We start from the raw sequence: 23,362 nt of genomic DNA on the forward strand, positions 1-23,362 counted from the left end.
TCCAAGAGCTCTGCTTTCATTGCATCAAAGTTCTTTAGACAGGAGGAAGTTGGGCTGAGCTAGAGTTGGTCACCTCCAAGTGGGGCCTGAAGGTCTATGGCAGCTTCAGAGAGTGGACTGTGTAGCATCACATTTCTGCTGAGCTCCTTCCCCTCCCCAAACTCTGCCCTTCCTAGGCTCCACCCCCAAATCTCCATGAATTTCCCAACCTGGAGTTGGTCAACTTAGGCCAGCGTTTCCCAACCCGGGGTAAAGCATAACCCAGGGGTGACTCCAGAGCCCTGGAGGAGTTATGTCATTAAAAGGGAATTATTTTTATATATATTTAAGATTCTCCAACCAGGGTTAATGAATAATCCAGGTTTAACTCCGGAGCCCAGGAGGAGTTATGCCAGTTAAAAGGGAATTATTTTAATATATATATATTTAAGCACAAAACTTGTGTTTTTGCAACTGCTGTTGAAGCAACATTTCGATTTCTACCTGGGGATGGTTTTCTCCTTATTTGGTCAGGTCAACCCCGCCCCCCCACCAAATGGCTAATGATAGGCCTGGAAGAGGAGGGGACAGGGGAGCGGTCTCAGCCATCCAAATTTTTGCTCAAAATGGAGGCTGAGTTTTTTAGATGTTACAGAGTCAGCTTGGGACTCATCCATAAGAAAATGATTCTTAGGCCATTGCCTTAATGTATTTAGTGTATACCTTGTTCAAAATCTACATGGGAAAAATAATCCCAAGGAAGGGGTCATAACGTAGTGCCCATAGGCAATATGTCACCTGGCAAGTATTTTGGAGATGTGATTGGTTGTGCAGATTAAAAAAAATAGTTGCTTCAACAGCAGCAGCCAGCATAGCACAAAACTTGTGCTGTTTTGGCAGCTGCTGTTGAAGCAATGTTTCTATTTCTATGCAGTCACACATGGGACGCCGTTTTCTCAGGCCTGCCATGAAGAACTAGCAAGCTTTAAGATGATGTTTTTAGATCCCAAGATTGCTCTCCCTTCCCTTCATAGAGGAACTAACATTCTCACCCATAAGTCATGAGATGTAGGAGGGGTGGGTACTCCTCAGTTCTCCATTCACCACCGTAGGAAAGTAAGAATCGACCAATAAATATAAGCCCACAGTGGGGACAGGAGGGAGGGATGTGTGCCTGCACAGAAGACCATTTAATGAGCAACATTCACAAGAAAGTGCAACCTTGTGAATCTTGTCCCATAGGGGAAAACAGCAAGATCACTCACCATGGAGTGTGTGGATTTATGTGGTAGAAAATGGATGGAAATACCACTGTACCTACAGCAATCTTTGTGTGACTGAAGGTAAGCTATGGCTGCCATTGCATTTTTGGCTACTCCCACCATGCTGTGTCAGAATTCTGAAGGTGTCCACGGACTTAAGATGTTTGGAGAATTCTGCCAGATCCTCTCTGGCCATTGGCAGGGATTAGGTGATAGGGTTACCAGATCCTGTAGATTTGGGGATGGAGCCTGGGAAGGACAGGAGCCTCAGTAGAGTATGATGCCACTGAGTCCACACTCCAAAGGATCCGTTTTTTCCAGTGGATCTGATCTCTGTAGTTTGAATATAAGCTGTAATTCCAGGAGATCCCCAGGACCTGCCTGAAGGCTGGCATCCCTGAACACCAACAGGGTAGATTTATACGTGTGATACATTTAATATGCAAGCCAGCCCATCTTTCCTATGCTGAATCTATTTTGAAATCCTAATTGTGTAGGATTCAGCTACACAATTGGGAGTCTTCCTTTTAATGCTACAGAGTGGGGGTCACTCCTGGTGCCCACCAAATGTTTTTAGTAAATGGGTGTGGCCAAATGAGGCATTTGCTTCTAAGACTTCTGATTGACCATTGGAGATTTGATGGACTGCACAGATTTTAACAATCATTGCTTTGCCAACTGTTGCCACCACCACACAAGGATCTTCACTGTGTGACCTGAAGTTAAGCTTGGTCAGCCATTTTGTGGCACTTTTGTGACAACCATTTTGTGGCTGGACCAACAGCTGTGTCACAATTCCACAATTTTATGCCTGTGGTCATAAAAGATTGGAGGCAAATGTTATAGAGCAGCCTTTTACAACCTTTTGGCCAATTCTTCAGACTTTGAGGAGCCCCAGAAATGATATCAGCTGGCCATGCCTTCCTGACATACCCCCAGAAGTGACAAGTCACCAGAAGTGACCTGTATTAACAGGCAGATCAAGGAGGACTGGGGGTGGAGAGACATGATTTTATGTATTGTTTTATGTATTGTTCTCTGTTATAATGTAAACCGCCCTGAGCCTCCGGGGAGGGCGGTATAGAAGTATGATAAATAAATAAATAAATAAATAAATAAATAAATAAATAAATAAATAAATAAATAAATAAATAAATAAATAAATAAATAAATAAATAAATAAATAAATAAATAAATAAATGGTGCGGTTTAAGGCCTACAGATTCTGCCCTCTTCCAGGCACAGAAACCATGAGAGAACTCACTCACACTTGGGAGCAGTGAGTGACAGCAATAGAAGTATTTGGCTCCTTAGCTTGTGACTGTCCATTAAGTCAGGAGGGAAAAGGCTGTTGATCACCTCTAGAGCTCCTGTGGACCCCTGGGGATCTGCAGACCCCTGGTTGGGAAACTCTGCTGTAGAGAACACCAACCATTTCTTTGTCATTTTTAGTTGGTTGTATCATGAACAGCGAGCAAGTGAGAAATCTGAAAGAAAGTAGCCTTCTACCTGGGATGTGGAGGACCCTTCTCCTGGGATGCTTGGGACGATACACTCCCATCGATGGAGTTTCCACGATGACAGCCCGCAACAGCTGGCTTGAGAGGCAAGGAATCAGGCTGGGCTGTTTCACACACAACTTGCAATCCCTGTGGACATTTCCAGAAAGAAATGCAGTCAAATACATGCCTTTTCCTCTTCCAGCTAGCATCATTGTTCCTCACCAGAAGCAGCAAATCCTCAAAAGTCCTTCTGAAGACTTTGCTGTTGGAGCAATTGTCGGAATCTTCTTCACTGGGTTGCAGATTCCATTGGCGACCTGATGCACGCTTAAGCGCATACATGCACTCCTGAACTAGAAGGAACTTCTGAATAAATACAGCTGGGACTGAGCCATGGTGACCTATTTCGATGATATAGCTATGAAGATGGAGAGACCAGATTTGCATCCATCAAATCAGGGATTATCTTCTCATAGGTATATTTCTCTATCGCATTACTTATAAAATGCAGAGTGAGTAGCTCAGAGTACACAGCAGAAAGCTTTGATTGAAAGGGGAATAATTGACTGCATGAACTGTGGTGCTGGAATGGGCCGTCAAATTGCAACTGACTGATGGTGGCCCTGTAGGGTTTTCAAGGCAAGAGAGATTGAGAGGTAGTTTGCCATTGCTTCCTGACATATCACTGGTAGGCAAAATCACGAAACTCCATCTTACTTACTTTGGCCATATCATGCCATCCAACTCAATGGAGAAAGCAATTATGCTAGAATTGGTCGGTGGAAAAAGGAAACCAGGCTGACAAAGAGTGCAGTGGTCAGATACAATCAAAATGGACACCAGTCAGACTGTTACACAATTAAAAGAAGTGCTGCAAGATCAGAAATTGTGGTGGCAATGTGCCATAGGATAGCCAAGAGTTGGTACTTAACTGTGACCTGACCTGGATGCCCCTGGCTAGCTCAGCTTTGACAGATCTTGGTTGGTCCTTGAATGGCTAACTCTAGACTTCCTTCGTCATCGCCCATCCAAGGACCAACCAAGATCTGTCAAAGCTGAGCTAGCCAGGGTCATCCAGGCCAGGTCACAGTTCAGTACCAACAAGTTGCAATAGACTTATGGTGACCCTAAAGAGTTTTTAAGGCAAGAGACATTCAGAGGTGGTTGGCTGTTGTCTGCCTGGACTTCCTTGGTTGTCTTGCATCCAATACCTAACCAGGGCTGATCCTGCTTTGCTTCTAAGACCTGGTAAGATCAGTCTAGCCTGGACAATCAAGTTGAGGGCCATGAACAATTGAAACTCTCCAGGCTCAATACCCTATTATTTGTGTTTGTGAAAACAGCAGAGTGAAGGAGCCATAAAGCAAAGACTTTCAAGGAGGACTCTGGCTAGCAGTCTCAGATGGTACAGCTCTCTCAGGGCTGGCCAAATGAAGAATCTACTGTGTTCTCTTGGTGGATGCTAGAGAACATGTAAAGACATGGTTATTGCCTGGTGTGCTGTACCAGAGCATTGACGTGGCATGCAGAAAGTCCCAGGTTCAATACCCAGCAGTTCAAAAGACCAGGTGGTGGATAAGGTGAAAGACTTAGCTTGAGACTCTGGAGAGCTGCCGCTAGTCTTAGTTCATACTGTCCTTGTTGGACCCAGGGTCTGATTCAGTATAAGGCAGCTTCATGCGTTCGTGTAAGATACTCTCCTTGTGAAACACAGCCAGATTCCCTGTACTGATTGAGTTAATCAACCCCCCATATTGGTGCAGAATGTGGTTGCATGAGTCCTTACAGGGAAGTTGTGGGGAGCACCAACATTACCTGTGTCCCAGCTGAACTGCATCCAGATTGGAGACCGAAACAAGTTCAAGGTTTGATTTACGGCCTTTAAAACCCTAAATGGTCTGGGACCATTGTATCTGCAGGACTGCCTCTTCCCATATAACCCTCAAAGGGCATGAAGATTGAGCCAGCAGAATTAAACTAGTCTCTAACAGAGCCAGGGCCTTTTCAGCCTTGGGCCCAGCCTGGTAAAATGTGCTGGGCCCAGGGCCTGGTGGAATGTGCCGGCGTCTGCACCTCCCTCTCCTCCCCCCCTCCGGGCCTCCCCCCCCCCGGGTCTCCAGCCCAAAAAAGGTTGGGGACCACTGCTGAATCAGACCCCTGACCCCTCAATGACAGCATTGCCTACTCAGGCTGGCAGCGTTCTCCAGCATCTCAGGGACTGTTTCCACACTGGGAACTTCACTGCCCCAGCTCCCGTGCAGGAGCACAAATCTGGAGTGGATGAGGCACACCGGGCCAAACGCTCCCCCTTGTGGAAAAGACGGGGCAACCCACCATGACTAAAACTCCAGCCTGCAGCCAGCATGAAACCACCAGTGTGTAAACGGTCAGGGAGACGTCATTTACATCACTTCCTGCCTGGCTCTTTTCAGTGGAGCTGATGGGGACTGAACCTTCGGCATGCCAAGCAGAGGCTCTACCACTGAGCCACAGCCCCTTCCCCTTAGATCTCCAAAAATCTTATTGGTGTTACTAGATTGGAATCTAGCGCTTCTTTGAAGACTCAGTTAAAAGCACAAACTTCCTTCTCACGACTGGCCAAGGTTAAGCGGTTGTGGGCGCTTTTTAGCTTTTGATGTTTCAAATCCTGCTGATATTTCCAAGGAGTTTTTTTGTCCCAAATACTGACACTTATCCCAAGTCCCTGGGGAGGCTGGGACAGCTAAACCGTGAAGGCAGATGATGAAGACCATGCTTTCCTGGCAAGACTTTCTGCTTGAAGCAAATAGCAGCATCTCCGGTACCTGTACTCACATCTTCCCATGAGATTTGAGGGTCACAGTCCTTACCTCTGTACATCCAGCATCTAGACTAGGCGATTCGTATGTCAAAATCTGGTTTTTGATTGGAGAACTTCTCTTAGCTGGAAAACAGAAGAATGAATCGTTCGGAGTTGCAATTTCAACCTCAACCATTCTCAAAGGCACTCTAACGTGGGCTGGATCTGTTTTCTTAATTTCAGGAAGAGGGTGATGTTTTTTAGGGATTGTCTCCCCCGCCCCTTCTTTAATGTGTCAATTAGGGGCAGGTTTTAATCAAGCTATTCATCCTTTTGTGTGTTTTTTTAAAAAATCCTGAGCTGCTAGAAAAAAAAACATGATGAAATGTTGAAATTGATTGTTGAGACCCTGTATCCAACTGTGTATCTACACACTGTGACTATTGTGACTCCATTTTGTATGACTTGCTTTTAGTCGCTTCCTTACTTTGTGGTAGCTGGGATGGGTCGACTAGGATTCAGAAAGTAGAGGGTTCTAGGTTGTCATTTGCCACCTCTGCCATTCTGTTGGTTGGGGTAGGTAGTAAATTTGTAGGTGCCTGGGTTCAGGTTATCTCTCTATCATTGGAGCCCAGGCAGGGCTGCTGCGTCTAGTGAAGATTTTCACTTTGGGGCAGGATAAGAGAAGTATGGGAGAGGTGTCACCTGCAATTTTCATGCCTGAATTTAGACTATGGGGGAGTGGTGGGTTTGGAGATATAGGAGCACTTGAATGGGCATGTTTCAGTCTTAGCAAGAAATTGGAGAAGCCCTGTTTCATTTGTTTCCGAATAAAGAGATTTCTTCAAACAATAGTCTGCTTATTGAGAATGCTGATGGCAGCCTAATTTTGAAACATCGAAATAGATAATGGAATCAAGGAACAGAGAGGAATTATCTGAGCAAGAGGCAGGACATTCTTTCCTCATCTGTCTCCTGCCAGCCTGCCTGGCTGTTTCCCACCCACCAGGGACACAACACTTTCAAAGACATCATGAATAACAGAAGGGATTCGTGGGTGTCATCCCCACAAAGAAGTAGAAGCAGCAGCTTTAGCACCTGGTGGGTCCATCCCACAGTCTCACACACCTGTAATGATATTCCGGATGGGCTTCACCATTGAAGTAAAGGCCGACACATCCGGTTGCCTGTGCTCCCACATTGGCTGCCAGATCCCAAGACCGCTGGCCAGACGGAATGTCAGATCAGATTCCTGAAAGTACATGAAGACGATACCACCATGTTTAGAAAAGTCAGGCTGATCTGAGCTGATCAGGTCTATTCTGGACTGGAATTCTTCATTACAAAGACAATCAGTCTTTTAATTCTACAAAATGTCCTGCTGTTCTGCCCTCAGGTTCGGATTACCACCAGGTGCTCTGGAAGGGATCCTATAACTTTCCCCTCCAGCTTTAAGGGACTCGGCCACAAGCTAGAGAACCAGCTATTTCCTTTGCTCCCCTACCCACTCCCAAGCATGAAAGGAGGCGGAGCCTGCATGTCTACCCCTGCCTTAAACCACCTCCCTCTCCCCCTCAGTCATCCTTGAGCCTGACTGTAAATGTGGGCAGTGATGTCACTTCCAGTGACACATCACGGCAGGGGGCGTGGCAGGGGGCGTGGCCAGCTGACACAACTTCCGGGGCTCCATGAAGCCTGAAAAATTATTTCACGGGTCCTCCACAGTGAAAAGATTGAAGGAGGTTGATGGTGAGGAACTTGCTCTTCTCCCCCTACCCATGCTGGAGGCACTTACTTTAATCCTATGAACCAGAGGTGCAAACAAGAAGACAAAGAGCTCCACAGTGGCCATGGAATTCTGGAAGAACTTCCTCCGGTTATTCTCTTCCTCGTCGTTGGTGCTGTCCCGCCTGGGGTGGCCCGGAGAGCCCTGGTTTTCCATCTGGTGGAGGAAAGCGCTGCCACTCCCTCTCCAGCTGGATCCCCGGTCTCTACCCCCAAAACGGTCATTGCTGCAGTCTTGGGGAGCTTCCAAAAGCATCCAGTGGAGGGTATGGAGTAGCTTTGTTTCTGCCACCCCAAGTTTGTCCTGATGCCCTGGGAGACACAACACAACAAAGTCTCTGGTCAAGGGGAACAGGCGGAACCTGGTGGTTGAGACTCGCTGATCCTTCAAGACCTCCCACCTCCTTGCATCCCCTGCCCCCAATCTGTAGCCATGCTCTGAGTTGTCATTAAGGAAAAGCATGCAGGGAGTGCACCATGCGCTCCCAGCTGCATACACTGGCCAGTGCTGTTGTGGAAAAGTGCGGGTGGTGCCATGACTGTGCATGCAAGAGGGAGAAGGAGATGTGGATTGGTGCAGAGTGCCCCTGTATAGGGAAACATAATGCCCAGAGCCTTCTAAAACATGGAATGATTCTGCCAGGCGGGAAACCCTATGCTTATGCATGAGGGAAAAACCATTTGCACAGGCTGGTGGAAGCTGGATAAAGGGCCTACCTTGTAGCAGGGGAGTCCAAAAACATACAGAAGCTGAGAATTCCCCAAGGCAGCTGAACTTCTCATAACATTAAGCCCTCATAGAGGGGCTAATAGAGGGGTCCCCAATCTTTTTGAGTCTGCGGGCACCTTTGGAATTCAGGCAAAGGGTGGTGGGCATAGCCCCAAGATATCTGCTGCAGGGGGTGGAGCCAACCTGTCAGAAACCCTCATGTATTTCTGCCATGATTATATCTCTGCTGTAATTTAGTATGTCCAACTAGCCTGATCTCTATGCCCTGAGGTGACCCAGATCCTTTCGCTTGACACCCAAGGTCAATTCCCTGCTATTGTATTTCATGTGTACCATCCTCCCCAAACATTCCTCATTTCTTCTCCCTTATTTCCCTCTATTTCCCTCCTCATTCGATATCCTTAGTTCCCAAGTCTTCCCATCTCTTGATGCTTGGATAGTTATCTCCATATTGTGACTTCTTTTGAACTGTACCTGGTTTGAGTTCCCGGGGGAGGGGGATCCCCCCCAAGTCCCTATATATCCTACCCTATGCTTTGTGGACCCGTTCTGATTATAACTTCAACGCAGATGTTTGCAGTTCTAATTAAAAAAAACTTTGATTCAAAGAATTTGCTTATTTAGAATTCGAAGAATCTCACACAATCACAGAATGGTTGCCAGAAGAGGCGGAGTCACACTCAGGCAATTTTAAAAAATAGCCCAAGAAGGAGAAGCAGAGGAGAAGACTAACCCTGTGGCGGCAGCAGCTTCTGAAACTTTATTGCAATCTGCACAGCTGATTGGCTCTTCAGTGGCCAATCAGAAGCCCTCCTGCATGAGAACCCAGCCTGGCTCCATCCACTTTATCCAAATGCTCTATCGATACCTGGAAACAGGTCCATTGGCTACACTGATGGCCAGCAGGGAAATGAAAGCAGGGAAATGAAAGAAAGGAGAGGCTCTCACGCATCTTTGAGCAATTGCTGGGGCCACACAAGTGAGACATGCTGCCCCCCAGGAGAGCCACAGTCTCAATTTCCCGTGAAATGTTTCCATCCGCCCACCACATAGCCCTCTTCCCTTTGACATCTCATGTTCCCACTCACCTAGCTTGTTGCGATTGGAAAGCAGGGTGGCCGTGCAGTGGAGCACATGGGGTAAGGCCGCTTGGACGAGTTCCCAGCGAGAAATGCTCTGGATGGCTTCCGAGAGGGCCGGGGAAAGCCCATGCAGCTTGTTCTCGACCAAGACCCTTTCGAAGGACTGGTGGGGGAGGGAGGGAGAGAAAGGGAGAAGTTAGCTTAGCGCCTGCTCGTCATAGACTGTGCAGCCTTTTCTCCTTGTGCCAATTTCTGTCCCCCATGAAATGCGATTAAACGTTCCCTTTAACGAAGCCATGTGGTGAAGGGTTATTCTGTGCTTTACGCGGGAAGGCTGAATCGCTGCGCATTGCAGCACTCGAATGTGGGCAATGCAAACACTTCTGCACAAAACAACAACACAACCCTATGTCTAAGTCATTCTTTTTTGACCTCTTGACTGTGGTGGAACCCCTGGTATGCTCTTCAGGCTTTGAGGAGCCCCAGAGGTGTTGACAGGCCCCTTCGGAGAAGTGGGCACAGAAGTCAGGTGTAGGAGACAGCCAATCCATCAGTTGATCTATCAATCATTTCCCATTTCCATTGTGGAGAAAGAGACGAGGCCTTTAGAGCAACAGGGGAAGGGTGCTCTAGGGACAGCTAGGGATGTGAGCAGCCATCTGGGAAAGGCTGCCTAAGCCCTGGGGAGGTCTAGTGTAACTCCAGGTTTCCCTGGAACTCAGGTTGGGAATCCCTGGTCTAAGTATTTGGTCCAGGAGCCTCAGGATCAAAATGGGTGACCTTGTAATATTGCAGCCCACATCTGGCTGGCTAAAGGGTCTGGATCCATTGGTCCCATTCCCCCAAGCACCCACAGGACCCTCCACTCAGGTCAAGCAGTCCTTTCTTCAGATGCACAGTGTAAGAAAGCACTTCTTGCATCTCAGAAGTTTTCCAGCACACCTCTCTAGTCAGCTTTGAAATCTGGCCTCACCCAGCAGGGCTGCCCCGGCCATCTCCAGGGCTTCCTGCCCTCAGGAGCCTCACCTGGGGTTGGCCTCTTTTTTCCTGAGCACGCCTCCTAGAACTGCTGGTGTACTCTTTGGCTTCCAGCCATGACTCAGGTCTTTCCTCATGAGGAGCACCCCCTGGGATCGAGTCAGTGGGTTCCTTCTCTAGCCTGTTCTGGTCATAGTGTCCCATTACTCGACACCTAACACCAAGCAATGTACTGAGAGCACCTAGCTTTTGGCCACTGTGTGACTCAGAGCATTGGAATGGATGGGCCATCAGCCTGATCCCAAATGGCTTCTTTTATGTTCTTATGTCTGCGGCAGTGAAGCTCTATTTTCTAAGCACATAAGGAGCACCAGTGGGAGAGCTTCTGGGCCTGAGTGTTGCGCTGGATGGGCCTTGATCCAGCATGGCTTCTCTTATGTTCTTATGGCCCTGCTTGTGGCCTTCCTGATGGCCCCTGGGTTTTGGTCACTGTGTGACTCAGAGTGTTGGGCTGGATGGGCCATCGGCCTGATCCAGCATGGATTCTCTTATGTTCTTAGATATGGGATACTGGAGGATCTGTGCTACAGATTTCCACCCAGCTGTAAAATGAAAGCAGTCCTTGGTGCTGTCATCTCTGGGCAGGCTGCTCGTTTCAATTCCAGGGAAAGTACCCAGCAGGCCACTGTCCTGGCAGGCTGCCCAGAGCCAAGGGCAAGCTAAGCTAAGCTCTGCTTGTCTCAGGCCTGGCCTGCGAGGCCTGCAAAGGGTGGCACATGCTGGCGGAGCATGAGGAGAGGATGGGCAAATTGACGCTGCATGTGGAAGAGGAGCAGGGAATCAAACCCAGTTCACCAGATTAGAAGTCAGCGCTCCTAACCATTAGACAAAGCTGGCTCTCTAAGCTGGCTCTCTTTATGAGTTCAGATTCCCACTAAAATGAAGAATTCTAACCCTCTGGCGCTTTGCTCATTCTCTAGTCATTTAGCCCATTGGGACCTGTCAACGGAGACATCTGGGAGGGGGCGAACAGGAACTTGATCATGCTTTCCCATTTCAAACCTCATACTTTTGCCTCACCAAAGTGCCCATCATTCCACATCCAGGGCTATTACACAGAGGCAAGCCATGACAAACCACCTGAAAGGGGTCTCCATAGATCAACTCTGACTTGATGGCCAAGAATGGCCTCTTTTATCAGAGGAGCGAAACTGTACAAGTGACCTCCAGACAGAAGGCAATAAAGGCGCACTCACGAAAGATTCCAAAATACAAAATGGGCATCTAAAAATACTGTCCCATCAGACACTTTAATGGCTCCCGCTGACAACTCAAGTCCTAAAAATACTCTGGGACGCGGATGATTTTTATAACCTGGAATGACTAGGACAGATGTCAGAGTGACACCTTGGGAAATGACTGCGGGGAGGGAAGAGAAGGGCTGGAGCAGAGATTCAAAGCAGCGGCAGCCCAGAAACAGATGGTGATCTCACAGTGACCAGCATGCAAAGATCCAGTTTGCACAGAGAGCTCAGTTGGGTTTTCTTAAGATGGATGGACCGGAGTGAAAGGGGCACCTTCAACGCCAGGACTTGCAAGGAAAGGGCTTCTGTCTCCCACCGACACTGCATTGGCCGCAGGCCCAGCTGTCGAGAAGGAGGGCCACATCAGCTGGAGGGCCCCAAAGCCAGAAGTGTACTGCAGTTATATAGCACCTTTGCTTCCTGCATTGCAGCCACGAGGGGCACAGGGAGAGCAGGAGGCAGTAAACAGGAGTGGCTCTGACAGCTGGTGGGGGCTTTCTGCAGCATCGTCTAGGAAGCTGAAGAAAGCCCTTGCTTCTCCGATCCTTCTAAACCCATCAGCCGGGACAACAGTGGCACAAGGCAAGACTGGCCAGGACAACCACAGCCATTGCCAGGATGTGGCCTCCTAATAAGGTTGTTCTTCTGCATCAGTCTATGGTTTTCTTCATCCTTTAGTTTAGCTCCGCTCCATAGTTTTGCCTGCATAGCCAGACCTTGCAAAAGGGGCAGCCTGGTTAGTATGTGATTGCAAAACAGATAACCAACCCCTCTTTTCATTGTTTTTCCCTTAATGTCTCTGTTTCCCACACTTTTCTCTGCCTCTTTCATAATCTGCCATTTTTCCATCCTCACTTCTTATTCTTGGTTTATCCATTTACTATGGGCAAAGCCCGTTGTACCCAGCACTAAGCAGGGCCAACCCATTCCCTATCTTTGCATAGTCATCATGAACTTCCTTGGTGGTCTCCACCATGAACCAGAGCAGACTCTTTGTAACGACCCTGTCCTTCCTTGGTGGTCTCCCATCCCAGCATTAATCAGGGCCAGACTATTTGCTGTCTTTGCACAGTGACCCTGAACTTCGGTGGTCTCCAAGGTCTCCTTGGTGGTCTCCAAAGCATACGCCAGGGCTGACTCTGCATATTTTCTGAGATCTGATGTGACTGGGCCAGTCTGGGCTATCAAGGTCAGGAAAAAAAGGTAGGTGATCCTGTTGTGCTTTTTAAGCGGGAATGGATCTGGGATAACATCATCCACCAGTGGAGCCAGAACTCCAGAAGTCCTCTCACTCTTGCCCCCCAGCACCCAGAATACAGAGCATCACTTACTACTGCATAAGAGAAGCCATGTTGGATCAGGCCAATGACCCATCGAGTCCAATGCTGTGTTGCCCAGTGGCTAAATCTCAGGTACCATCAGGAGGTCCACCAGCTGGCCCAGAATTCCAGAAGACCTCCCACTCTTGCCCCTCAGCACCCAGAATACAGAGTATCACTGCCTACTGCATAAGAGAAGTCATGTTGGATCAGGCCAATGACCCATCAAATCCAACATAGTGGCCATATCAGGAGGTCCACCAGCAGGGCCAGAATTCCCAAAGTCCTCCCAATGTACCCCCTAAGCACCAAGGATACAGAGCATGACTGCCCCAGATGGAGTGTTTCATCTGTACCTTGTGACTAAGAGCCACTCATGGACCTCTGTTCCATGTTTACCCAATAGCCCCACGAAGCCACAAAATGGGATTCTGCAGCCTCACCCCAAGGGATAGAATGGAACAGACAATCTGGAACATAGCACTGTTGACCAGGTTGACTGACTGTAAGAGGGGAAGAAACATTGATACGAATATCAGATTTATAATGGATACTATTAATTGATTATTGGAATGTGACATTTTTGGCTAAGGTCGTATTTTCTCAAATGAAGCAATAATAATAAAAAATATTGCCCTGCCTTGTGAACAAACTGAATCCACAATCAGGAGGAGAGCTTCATCTCCTGTCCTCTGCCATCTCCCACAGATAACTCCAGGAACTAGAAAGCCAAATTCCCTCTGTGGGTAAGAAAGGGCCCAACTGGTGGGTGAATAAAGACCCACTTTTTAGTTTAAGTTCAGCTTCAAACCAGAATTGTCTCTAACAATGCTCAGGCTTCAGAGTTGGATAACATGAAGACTTCCTCTCTCTCCCCTGGGGATGCCAACCTCCAGGGGGGACCTGGGGATCTCCTGGAATTACAATTCAACTCCAGACAACACAGATATATTTCCCTGGTTTTGGAGGGCAGGCCTTGTGGCATTGTGCCCCACTGAGGTCTCTGTCCTCCCCAGGCTCCATCCCCAAATCTCCAGGAGTTTCTGAACTTGGATCTAGCAACCCAACACCATACATCCCCAGTGGGCAATTCTACTCTCCCCTCATCTTTCTCTGAGTTCTCCCTTCCCCTCTCATCCTTCCAATTCCTCTCCGCACAGTTTCTCCATTGCCCAGTGCAAGGGTGGCTTGCCTTCATGTGGGGCTTGGAGATCTCCCCAAGCTCCACCCCCAACAACTTCAGGTACTTCCTAACCCAGAGATAACAGCCCTAAGAACGGGAGAACAACATAGGTCTATGTCCAGAGTGTGTAGGAACACACAGTGACAAATAATGGGAGATCATTATTGGATGCCAGCAAAATAACAAGGTTTTGTTGGGTGTTTTGCTGGTACAGAATAATGGCCTCACTTTCTAGATGAGACACACAAAGTGACACAAAAGCATGGGAAGTTTTCTAGCATCTAATGAGATCTCAAGAAGAAGAAGAAGAGAAAGAGGAAGAGAAAGAAGAGGAAGTAGTAGAAGAAAAAGTATAAGAGGGAAAAGACAAGGAAGAAGAAGAGGAAAAAGAAGAGGAAGAGGAAGAAGAAAAAGAAACAGAGAAGAGGAAGTAGTAGTAGAAGAAGAAGTAGAAGAAGAGGAAGAAGAAGAAAAGAGCTTTCCTTATCTCCCCCCTTTCACTACCTGAAGGGAGTCCCAAAGGGCTTAAGAACAGCCTTCCCTTCCTCTCCCCACAGCAGAACCCTGTGACACAGGTGGGGCTGAGAGAGCTCTGACAGAACAAGGTCACCCAGCTGTCTGTCGGTGGAGGAGCAGGGAATCAAACCTGCTCCAGATTAGAGTCTGCCCTTCTTTAACCATTACATCATGATGCGAGAAGGGGATGTGGAGGGCTCCCTTGACCACAAGAGAATAAAGGGCCATGCCAGTCGCAGGAGAGACAGCCAAGGCTCCAAAATCAGATAAAAAGATATTTTATGTCTCCATTAGATTTCGAAATATTCCTGCTACGTTTCTCCCAGGGACAATTGGCTACTGATCTCAGCCTCCTTTTGAAGAGCGACTGCAAGACGGACCTCCCTGCCAAAGCGAAATCTCCTTTTTCCTGGTTTGGCACCCCAGCCGGGGCCCTGTCCTTAATCTCCAAGGGCTCTGCTGAGCCTGGGCTTCTTCCTCTCCTCAGCAGCCCAGCTTGTCAGGCTGCTTCTAAAACCAGAGCTGAGCAGACTCCAGCAGCTCAGTGTGTCATCGCTTGGCTGAGAGGATGTTTCTCCCGAAAAATCTGGCGGTTATGTAACGCTGTTTGCGATCGAAGGCTGGAGTGCGAGAAGACAAGAAGGGCCACCCCTCCCCCCTCAAGGACTTGGAAGCACCATGTGCCACAGCTATGGCTGGCTGGCCAAAGCAACTCCCTTGTGTTGATTTCACAGATGTGGGGCCTGGAGATTTCTTGGAATTATCATCTCTAGGCTACCGAGACCAGCTTGCCTGGAGAAAATGGCTCATTTTTTTGGGGGGGGGAGGGGAACTCTATGGCATCACCTCCCTGCTAAGCCTTCTCCCCTTGCACAACGCTGCCCTCCCCAAATCTGCTCCACCCCCAAATCTCCAGGAATTTGTAAGCTCAACTTGGCAACCCGAGCAGGGACCTCTCACACTCCACAAATGGAAAGTGGGAGGGAAGGTGACGTTCCTTCACAGGAACAGCCTCTTATACAGGGGGCAGGGGGGCGGGCGGGCAGTTGTTCCAACTTGGCAGAGGTTTCTGGAGGATCCTGTGAGCTCTTGACCAAAGAGAGAGCAGAACTGCTTCCCCACCATGTACACTGAAGTGGAAGTTTGCCCGCAGCACCCTGGATACAACCTTGTGTGAATCTCGGCAGGCACAGCTTTGGTTACAGTAGCATCGAGCGGCACACAGTCTTTGGGGCAATGGCTCCACAATCAGCGAACAACCCCCCCCCCTGCCCTAGGAGGTGTGCCTGGCCCCCTCACTGTCCACCTTCAGGAGACACCTGAAGACAGGTGATTGAGTTTGTTATTGGCACTCCTAACTGGAGTTTTTTTAAATTCTTGACTGCCATTTTAAAAAACTCAATGGATCAAGAGGGGTTCAGCGCTTTCTTTTCAGCTCCTCTGCAAACTGTGCCCTCCCCAGATCTCTAGGAATTTCCCAAGACTAGGAGCGCTCTTTATGCGAATTCTGACTTCTAAACTCTGCAGGAGCAGGCCAAGGCCTGCCAACCACAGATCCACAGACAGATGGAATATCTCAAGCTGATAATGGCGTCAATAAGGTTTATTCCAAATTATTTATTTATTTATTTATTTATTTAATTAATTAATTTCTGCTATTTATTTCCTGACACCCCCGTGAAGGCTCGTGGTTGGTTACAAATGTCAGATAAAAACCCAAAAGATCCCCATTAAAACCCCTGACATAAAGCCATAAAATACACAATATCAACTATGCCATAAAAATATGGCGGAAACATCGTCCCCATCCCTAACAATCCTCAACAATACCTCTAGGGAGGGCAGGAGGATGAGGAGGGCATAGATGGAACACACAAGCCACCACTCCTATCGGGGGGACATGATCTTCCTTTCATGCCCAACCTCAACCACAGACCTGGTGGAAGAGCTCCGTTTTGCAGGCCTGGAGAATGCTGAAATGCTAACAATGCCCTCAATATTTCAAAAATGAAGTCCAAATGGATTCCTAAGTGGGGTCACGTTTTGAAGACATATATACACATTGTGATAGTGATCGTAGTAGACCTCTGTTCTATTGGAAAAACAGAGCTGTCTGTACTTTAATACACAGGTGAAGCATGGAATCATCAGATCTCAGCTTACAAGGGGCAGAAGAGATAACTGAAACATTTCAACGGGGCATTAAGCTCAGAAGAAGAAGAAGAAGAAGAAGAAGAAGAAGAAGAAGAAGAAGAAGAAGAAGAAGAGTTGGTTCTTATATGCCACTTTTCTCTACCCGAAGGAGGCTCAAAGCGGCTTACAGTCGCCTTCCCATTCCTCTCCCCACAACAGACACCCTGTGAGGTGGGTGAGGCTGAGAGAGCCCTGATATTCCTGCTCGGTCAGAACAGCTTTATCAGTGCTGTGGCAAGCCCAAGGTCACCCAGCTGGCTTGCCAACTTCAAAGAGGGAGCCTGGAGATCTCCCAGAATTCCAACAGACTGGCATTTCTCTGGAGGAAAATGGCCACTTTGGAGAGAGGACTCTGTGGCATTTTACTCTGCTGAGACCCCCCCCCCAAAAAAACAACTTTGTCCTTATGCTCCACCCTCAAATCTCCAGGAACGTCCCTCCCTGGAGGTGGCACCCTTAGGAAGGCACCATAAGACTCAAAAGGGGACCTGGGCTTCCGTCCGCGAAACAAACACTCCAAGCCAATGGGAAGCAAAGAGAGAAGACAGGCAAGTTCACCTACCACACAGGAGGCTTCATACTGTTTCCCAAGCTTGGGCCGCAAAAACGCACTGCAGAAGAACACAGAGAGGTCTTAGCAATGGAGAACGGAGAGAAACATATCTGATCTCAATGAGGTCGGCTCAGGCGGGATTGCTTAGGACCTGCCCGCTAGCTGTTATAGAAGAGAGAAAGGGGGCCTGGCCAAGGGGGGAGGGGGTGTCACTTGAGGGAAGGTGTGTGGCAGGGCTGCAGCCACCCTTCAGGGGAGCTGATCCACAAACCCAAGGAGGGACAAAGCCATGTGCAGAGAGAGAAAGAACAGGCTGTGAAGTGAGTGGGGTCGAGAGAGCTCTGAGAAAATTGCTCTGCAAGAAGAGCTCTAAGAGAACTGGGGCTTGTCCAAGGTCTCCCAGCTGGCTGCATGTGGAGGGGTGGGGAACTGAACCCAGTTCTCCAGATTAGAGCCAGCCACTCTTCAGCACGATTCCACTCGGGATCTCGGGGCTCTGCTCTCATCTCCCCCCCTCCCCAATTTTTACCACAGGAGATCTTGTTGGGGTCAACAGGTGGACATTTTGCATCAACAATCAATGTGCCAGTTGGGAACGGGCAACGCAGCATCCCTCAGACCAATCTCCCCCCCCCCCCCCCCACACACAACAATCTGCAACTCGGGACTAATTCTGGCCTGCCTAAGGAGGCTGTTCTTGAAAAGTTTAATAAGAGCATTAGGGCGAACCTTCCCTCCCCCTTTATAAACAATTCTATAAACAACATTTTTAAAGCTTACATCACAATGTTTTCTCCCCTGCAAGACCAGGTCCCCCCTGCCTCAAACATGGAACCACAAAATAAGGAAGGATACTCATATAATAATGTATCTTGGGGTCATCTTAGATTTATGTTCAGTTTGCTTGCTTTTGAAGAATGCCACCTTCAAGTTGCAGCCAGCCTGAGGACTCTGAGTGGCCTGCCATTGCCATTGCCTGTCTCTGCAGAGCAACGCTGGACTTTCTTGGAGGTCTCCCATCCAAGTGCTAACCAGGACTGACCCCACTTAGCTTCCCGGAGATCCAGCTAGCCTGGTCAGGGCACATGAGGTAGCAGAACTTGAGATTCCCTTCCTCAAGGTAGTGGCATTGGCCTTCGCTCTGAGGAACAGCCAAGCAAGTTGTAAGGCAGGATGGTGGGCTGCTCGCTTGTCAAGTAGGGATCCTCCAAGCCGCCCCATTTTCCCGATGGATAAGGGAGACCCAGAGATTCTGTGCCCGCCTGGATTCCCCTAAGCCAGGGGCAGTCGACTTGTGGTCCTCCAGATGTTCGTGGACTACAATTCCCATGAGCCCCTGCCAGCGGTTGCTGGCAGGGGCTCATGGGAATTGTAGTCCATGAACATCTGGAGGACCACAGGTTGACTACCCCTGCCCTGAGCCATCAGGATTTTCTCATCACTCTCTGCCCAGCTGGGAGCTCCCAGCGGCTTGAGGCTGACCACCACTTCCCACGAATTTGGAAGCAAGAGTCTCCCGTCCAAACAGCTGCTCGCCCCCATCCTATCTCGCACCACCTCGCTCTCGGGACCCCTCGCAAGGAGAAAGGTCCTGGCAGCACCAAGACGAAACCCCCAGAGGAACCAGAGAAGGGGGGGGGGTGTTAATGGAAGAGAAGCCTCCCCATGGAACGAGGGTCCAGCTGGCGACTTTCCGACGGGGCAAGGGTCCCAATCCCCCCCTCCCCCAGGCCCATCCGCCCAGCCTGACCTGGTTTGCCTCCAGAGGAAGGTCTGGATGGGCAGCGGGACTCCGCGGCCGCTCTCCGGCTCGGGGCCCTCGGAGCTCTTCCTTTTCACCATGGCGCCTCTGGCCCGCCGGCCCGGCCTCTAGCCCATCGCCGCCTGTCCGGTCCGGTCCGGCCCGACCCGGCCGGCGCTCGCTCCCTCGCTCGCTCGCTCGCCTCCGGTGCAAAATGGCTGCAGAGGCAGCGGCGGAGCGGCGGCGCCTGGGCGGGGGAAGCGGGCGCGGAGACGCTTCAGCACCTCCTCCTGTGGACAGCGACCTTCAGGCTGCGGGCGAAGCGGGCGGCGGAGGCGCTTCAGCACCAGGGCGACTGGACAGCGACCCCGGAGGGCCCCGATCCCGGCCGTCCCTCGCCGGTCCCCTCCTGCCCGAGGCGGGAGGTGGCGGCCCCGGGGGAAGGCCGGCGGCAATCCTGGAGACGCTTACTCCGGAGCAAGCCCCGCTGAGCTTTTTTTTTGGGGGGGGGAGGGGGGTTAGGTGGGGTTGGGTTACGTCCGGGTAAACGTGCTTCCTCTCGCGCCGGGGCAAACGGGGGCTTGGGCTGGCTTTTCTAGTGCGTGGATGGGAAGGGGTGGGTGGGGGAGAGAAGGCGCCGCACATCCCGGAAGCACTTTGGCGGCTGGAACTTGAGCGGCTGGCCCAGGTGCCCTTGTAGTGGGGACCCACGTGGGGGCAGGTCTCCCCCGCACCCCTCCACCTGCAGATCCGTTCAAATCCCTCATTAGCGCCTGCTTGTCTCCCTGCATTGGGGGAAGCTTTCCAGAGAACCTGCAGCTCCGCTTTACACAGATCCAAGGAGGAAATTTTTAAATGAAATTATTCCAGGGGCATTTTCTTCAGCTCCTGATAAGGTATTTGCATTCTGATCCGGACCCGTTTGTGACGCAAAGGGTCGCCAACTTTGCTCTGGCCGCAAGAAAGATTCGAGCTGGCCTTGTGGCAAATGCTGTGGGCTAATGAGCAGAAGGCATGGGTCAAGTGGAATTGTTATTCTGCGTTTGTTTTTAACAATTTTATTGTTATTTGATCTTGTGATGGCCTATGGCCCAGTGCAATAAAGTTTGACTTTGACTTTGACTTTGAGAAAACTGCAACAAATCGAGCCTCCAGGGGGAGGCGGGATATAAATTAAATAATAATAATAATAATAATAATAATAATAATAATAATAATAATAATAATAATAATAATAATAATATAATGCATCCTTCAGAGGCAATGGATAGGCTCCCATTGGACCACAGAAAACTGCCCCAAGCATCTTGCCTCAGGGGAAGACACCACATTTGGCAGGAGTGTTCTGCAGCACCCAGCTCACTGTTTCCTCGCCTTCTTTAATATCTCCAGTAAGAGACTTTGGAACCCTTCTCTACCCATAGTGGCCCCAACCTACAGATCTTTGGGCTCTCTGAAAGCATGTTGGCAGAATTTAAATATACCAAGAGGTGTCAAGCACCAGGAGGCTTAATAAAAGAATAAAATAGCTTTATTGTGAAATCACTTTGTGTAGAAAGAGAGGAGGGAGAGAGAGAGAGATCTAACTGTCTAACTGTTCTATTCATTCTGCCTGTTGTCCTGGAGGGAGGAAGTACACTCCAAGGAGCAGGAAGTCTTCAAAGAACCAACCATAAAACTAGAGGAGAGGACTGGAAAAATTCCAGGACGTCCCTATTCTAACGATGCTAATGACACATCTCCCCCAACACCCCCTGCAGGGTATTCTTGGCTAGGTTTTTGGTGTTTTAAAGTCAAAACCATAAGTCTTTGGGTCCCGCCTGGAGAGTTGGCAACCACCTAGTTTTCCCTGGTTTTCCTTCCTTGGGCCCTCCCGTTGCACTAGGATTACCTGAGTGGGGGAGACTAGGTGGTCCAAAGCACCAGTCACTGGGGTATGTCCAAAACTCAGGTTTATTAAACCAATTAACAATTAGGTTGGTAATTGGTTAGCACACCACATGGAATCAAGCCACAGCACTTATACATGAATTTAAAGGGATGCCTAATGCCCTCCTCCTTCCCTACATTCCCTGCTGAAGAGTAGGAGAGGATCCTATGGACACTTGCTAGCCAGTCTCACCAGACACCTCCTGGGTGGCTGCTTCTCAAGCCTCCCACCCTCTCTCTTGTGGCCAAGGCCAGGCCCTGTCCCTCAGCCTGGCGCATTCATTCCTGGCCCCAGGAAGCACACCTGGCCTCGACCTGGGCCAGGACCTTTTCAGTCCTGGCCCCGACCTTGTGGAATGAGCTCCCGGAGGAGCTGCAGGCTCTTCAGAAGTTTTCAGTATTCCGCAGGGCCTGCAAAACAGAGCTCTTCCGCCAGGTCAGCGGGTGAGGTTGGGCGGCCAGGTAGATCGGTGCCCCCCCATAAAGCGGTGGTAGCGTTTTCCATCAGTGCCCTCTCCCTTCCTCCTCTTTTTCTTTTCCCTCCCCTCTAGTGATGGTATTAGGTGGGCTAAATTGGGATGAGTTTTTTTCCGCCGGATCCTCTTATTGATTGTTGGCTTTATGTGAGATTGTTTTATTGTTACGGGATTTTATTGGGGTTTTAATGAATTGTAAACCGCCACGAGCCCTTGCAGAGTGGCGGGATATAAATAAAATAAATAAAATAAAATAAAATGAATAAGCAGGGCCTTCTCTTTGGAGAGGTGATCTGCCACTTTCTCCCTTACAGTTTCCTGGAGAGACTGAACCCTCCCAGAGGGTCTGGAGCCTAAATACCCACAAGCTCCTTCCCCTGGTGGAGCCTGACTCCTCCCTCCTTATTTGGGACTCCTCCCTCCTTATTTGAGACCCTTCCCTGAGTCTCCTGGGAAGCATAGGCCATTACAGCCTTTTCACCCCCTAGCAGCCATTTTAAAATGCAGGCTCAGGGCAGCCATTTCAGAACTCTCCTCCCTTGGAGGTTTTTAAGCAGAGGCTAGGTAGCCACCCTACAAAAATGCTGATTCTGTGAATTTAGGAAGCTTGTAAGTGGGTGGGCAGAAGGGAGTGTGTCGGTGCTCGTGTCCTGTGGCCGTTTCCTGCATTCTGCAGGGGGTTGGACCAGATGATCTTGGAGGTACCTTTTAACTCTATGATTCTAGAATTCTAGGTGAAGTATATAACTTGACACAGCCTGGAGGGAGAGCCGTGCACCAATGGCAACAACAATCTGACGGAGTTTTTCTGTTTACAGGACCGGCGCATAAAACCTTGTCTTTTGATGACCTCAGTAGCCATGTTCGAGCTTGGAGCCTGGGGACGGGCTGAAACAACCACCTCCTTGAGCCAAAGCAGGAAGTGTCAGGTCTCCCCAGCACCTTGACTTGCAAAGCCCCTCAGCCAGGTCCAGGTGCGGCCAGCCCTAGAATTGTCCATTTTCAGACTGGCAGAACGTAAGAGCAGAACACGCTTAGGTTGTCAGAGTCGGTTTTTACACACGACATTCTGCCTTATAGACCCGTGGGCCACACCTCTACAAAGCATTACAGGGACATCCCTCATTAGGGAGTGCTTAGGTGTTTCTCAACACTAGCAAAAGCATTCTACCATGAACGTAAATGCCTTGATTCTCGCCAGATGCACAGTTTGTTATTCCATAAAGGCAAGGCCAAAGAAGCTTGAGTCTAGACGGCATCCTTCCCAAATGAAGACGGCGTGTTTCAAAAAGAAAACGTGCTGATCTTTGTGGGTGGCTCCGAGCATAAACGCGGCTTCTGGACAAAAGCAGGACATGTAATCCTTTAGCAACGAACAATAACTTTTACAACTAACTCAAGAATATAGTTACTAGTCTAGTGGTTCTCAACCTTCCTAATGCCGTGGCCCTTTCATACAGTTCCCCATGTGGTGGTGACCCTCAACCATAAAATGATGCCAGTGTTCTTTCGCAGAAATTAAACTGGAACTGGCCAATGGAATGAAGATCTGTTGTTCAGGATTGTATATAAATTGTTCCCCCCCCCCCGGGGTTTCTCAGTTCAGTTCTGCCTCTTGTCCCATGATGATCTCGCTCTTTTCCGCTGCTCCAGACAGATGAACACTCTATCGCGATCTACCTTGCAAGGCTGTTGTGTGGATGGCGCCCTCCCCGAACAGGCTGCTTGCCCTGCTGTGACCCCTGTGCAAGGGTCATTTGGCCCCCAAAGGGGTCCCGGCCCCCAGGTTGAGAACCACTGGGCTAGACTCTTAGCCAAGGGCCATAATCTACCTCCCCTCCAGCGTCTAGCCATGGTCTGATGTCTCTCCTATTAGTTCCACCAACTAATCCAGACGCATAGGTTACCCAGATAGCTTGGTTGGACAAATGGGGAGGGTTAGGGTGGGAGGGGGAGGGGATTTTTACGATTGTTTTAAATTGTATGCTGTGACTAAGCTGCCACTGGCTGCCTGGTTCCAGAAATAGCGGCATAGAAGTCCATTTACTGAA

The 23,362-nt window shown here is 49.4% G+C and overlaps 1 protein-coding gene across 4 annotated transcripts in view; it reads right to left on the bottom strand.

Moving 5' to 3' along the window:
• LOC143828378 (protein unc-80 homolog) overlaps window positions 1-19,305 on the bottom strand; it is a 179,704-nt gene extending 160,399 nt beyond the window's left edge. For 2 of the 4 annotated variants that reach the window (XM_077318769.1, XM_077318765.1), the window contains exons 1-7: window positions 18,916-19,305; window positions 17,175-17,223; window positions 9,126-9,282; window positions 7,318-7,619; window positions 6,651-6,774; window positions 5,593-5,666; window positions 2,751-2,890 (exon numbers count right to left, since the gene is read on the bottom strand). In XM_077318769.1, the coding sequence (XP_077174884.1) occupies window positions 2,751-2,890; window positions 5,593-5,666; window positions 6,651-6,774; window positions 7,318-7,619; window positions 9,126-9,282; window positions 17,175-17,223; window positions 18,916-19,007 (938 nt within the window). In that variant the 5' untranslated portion in view covers window positions 19,008-19,305. The remainder of the gene's footprint in view (window positions 1-2,750; window positions 2,891-5,592; window positions 5,667-6,650; window positions 6,775-7,317; window positions 7,620-9,125; window positions 9,283-17,174; window positions 17,224-18,915) is intronic. The other 2 variants (XM_077318767.1, XM_077318766.1) reach the window with 1 other exon arrangement.
• Between the last annotated feature and the right edge of the window lie 4,057 nt (window positions 19,306-23,362).

The sequence above is a fragment of the Paroedura picta genome, unplaced genomic scaffold, assembly GCF_049243985.1.
Source record: "Paroedura picta isolate Pp20150507F unplaced genomic scaffold, Ppicta_v3.0 Ppicta_v3_sca22, whole genome shotgun sequence".
NCBI lineage: Eukaryota > Metazoa > Chordata > Lepidosauria > Squamata > Gekkonidae > Paroedura > Paroedura picta.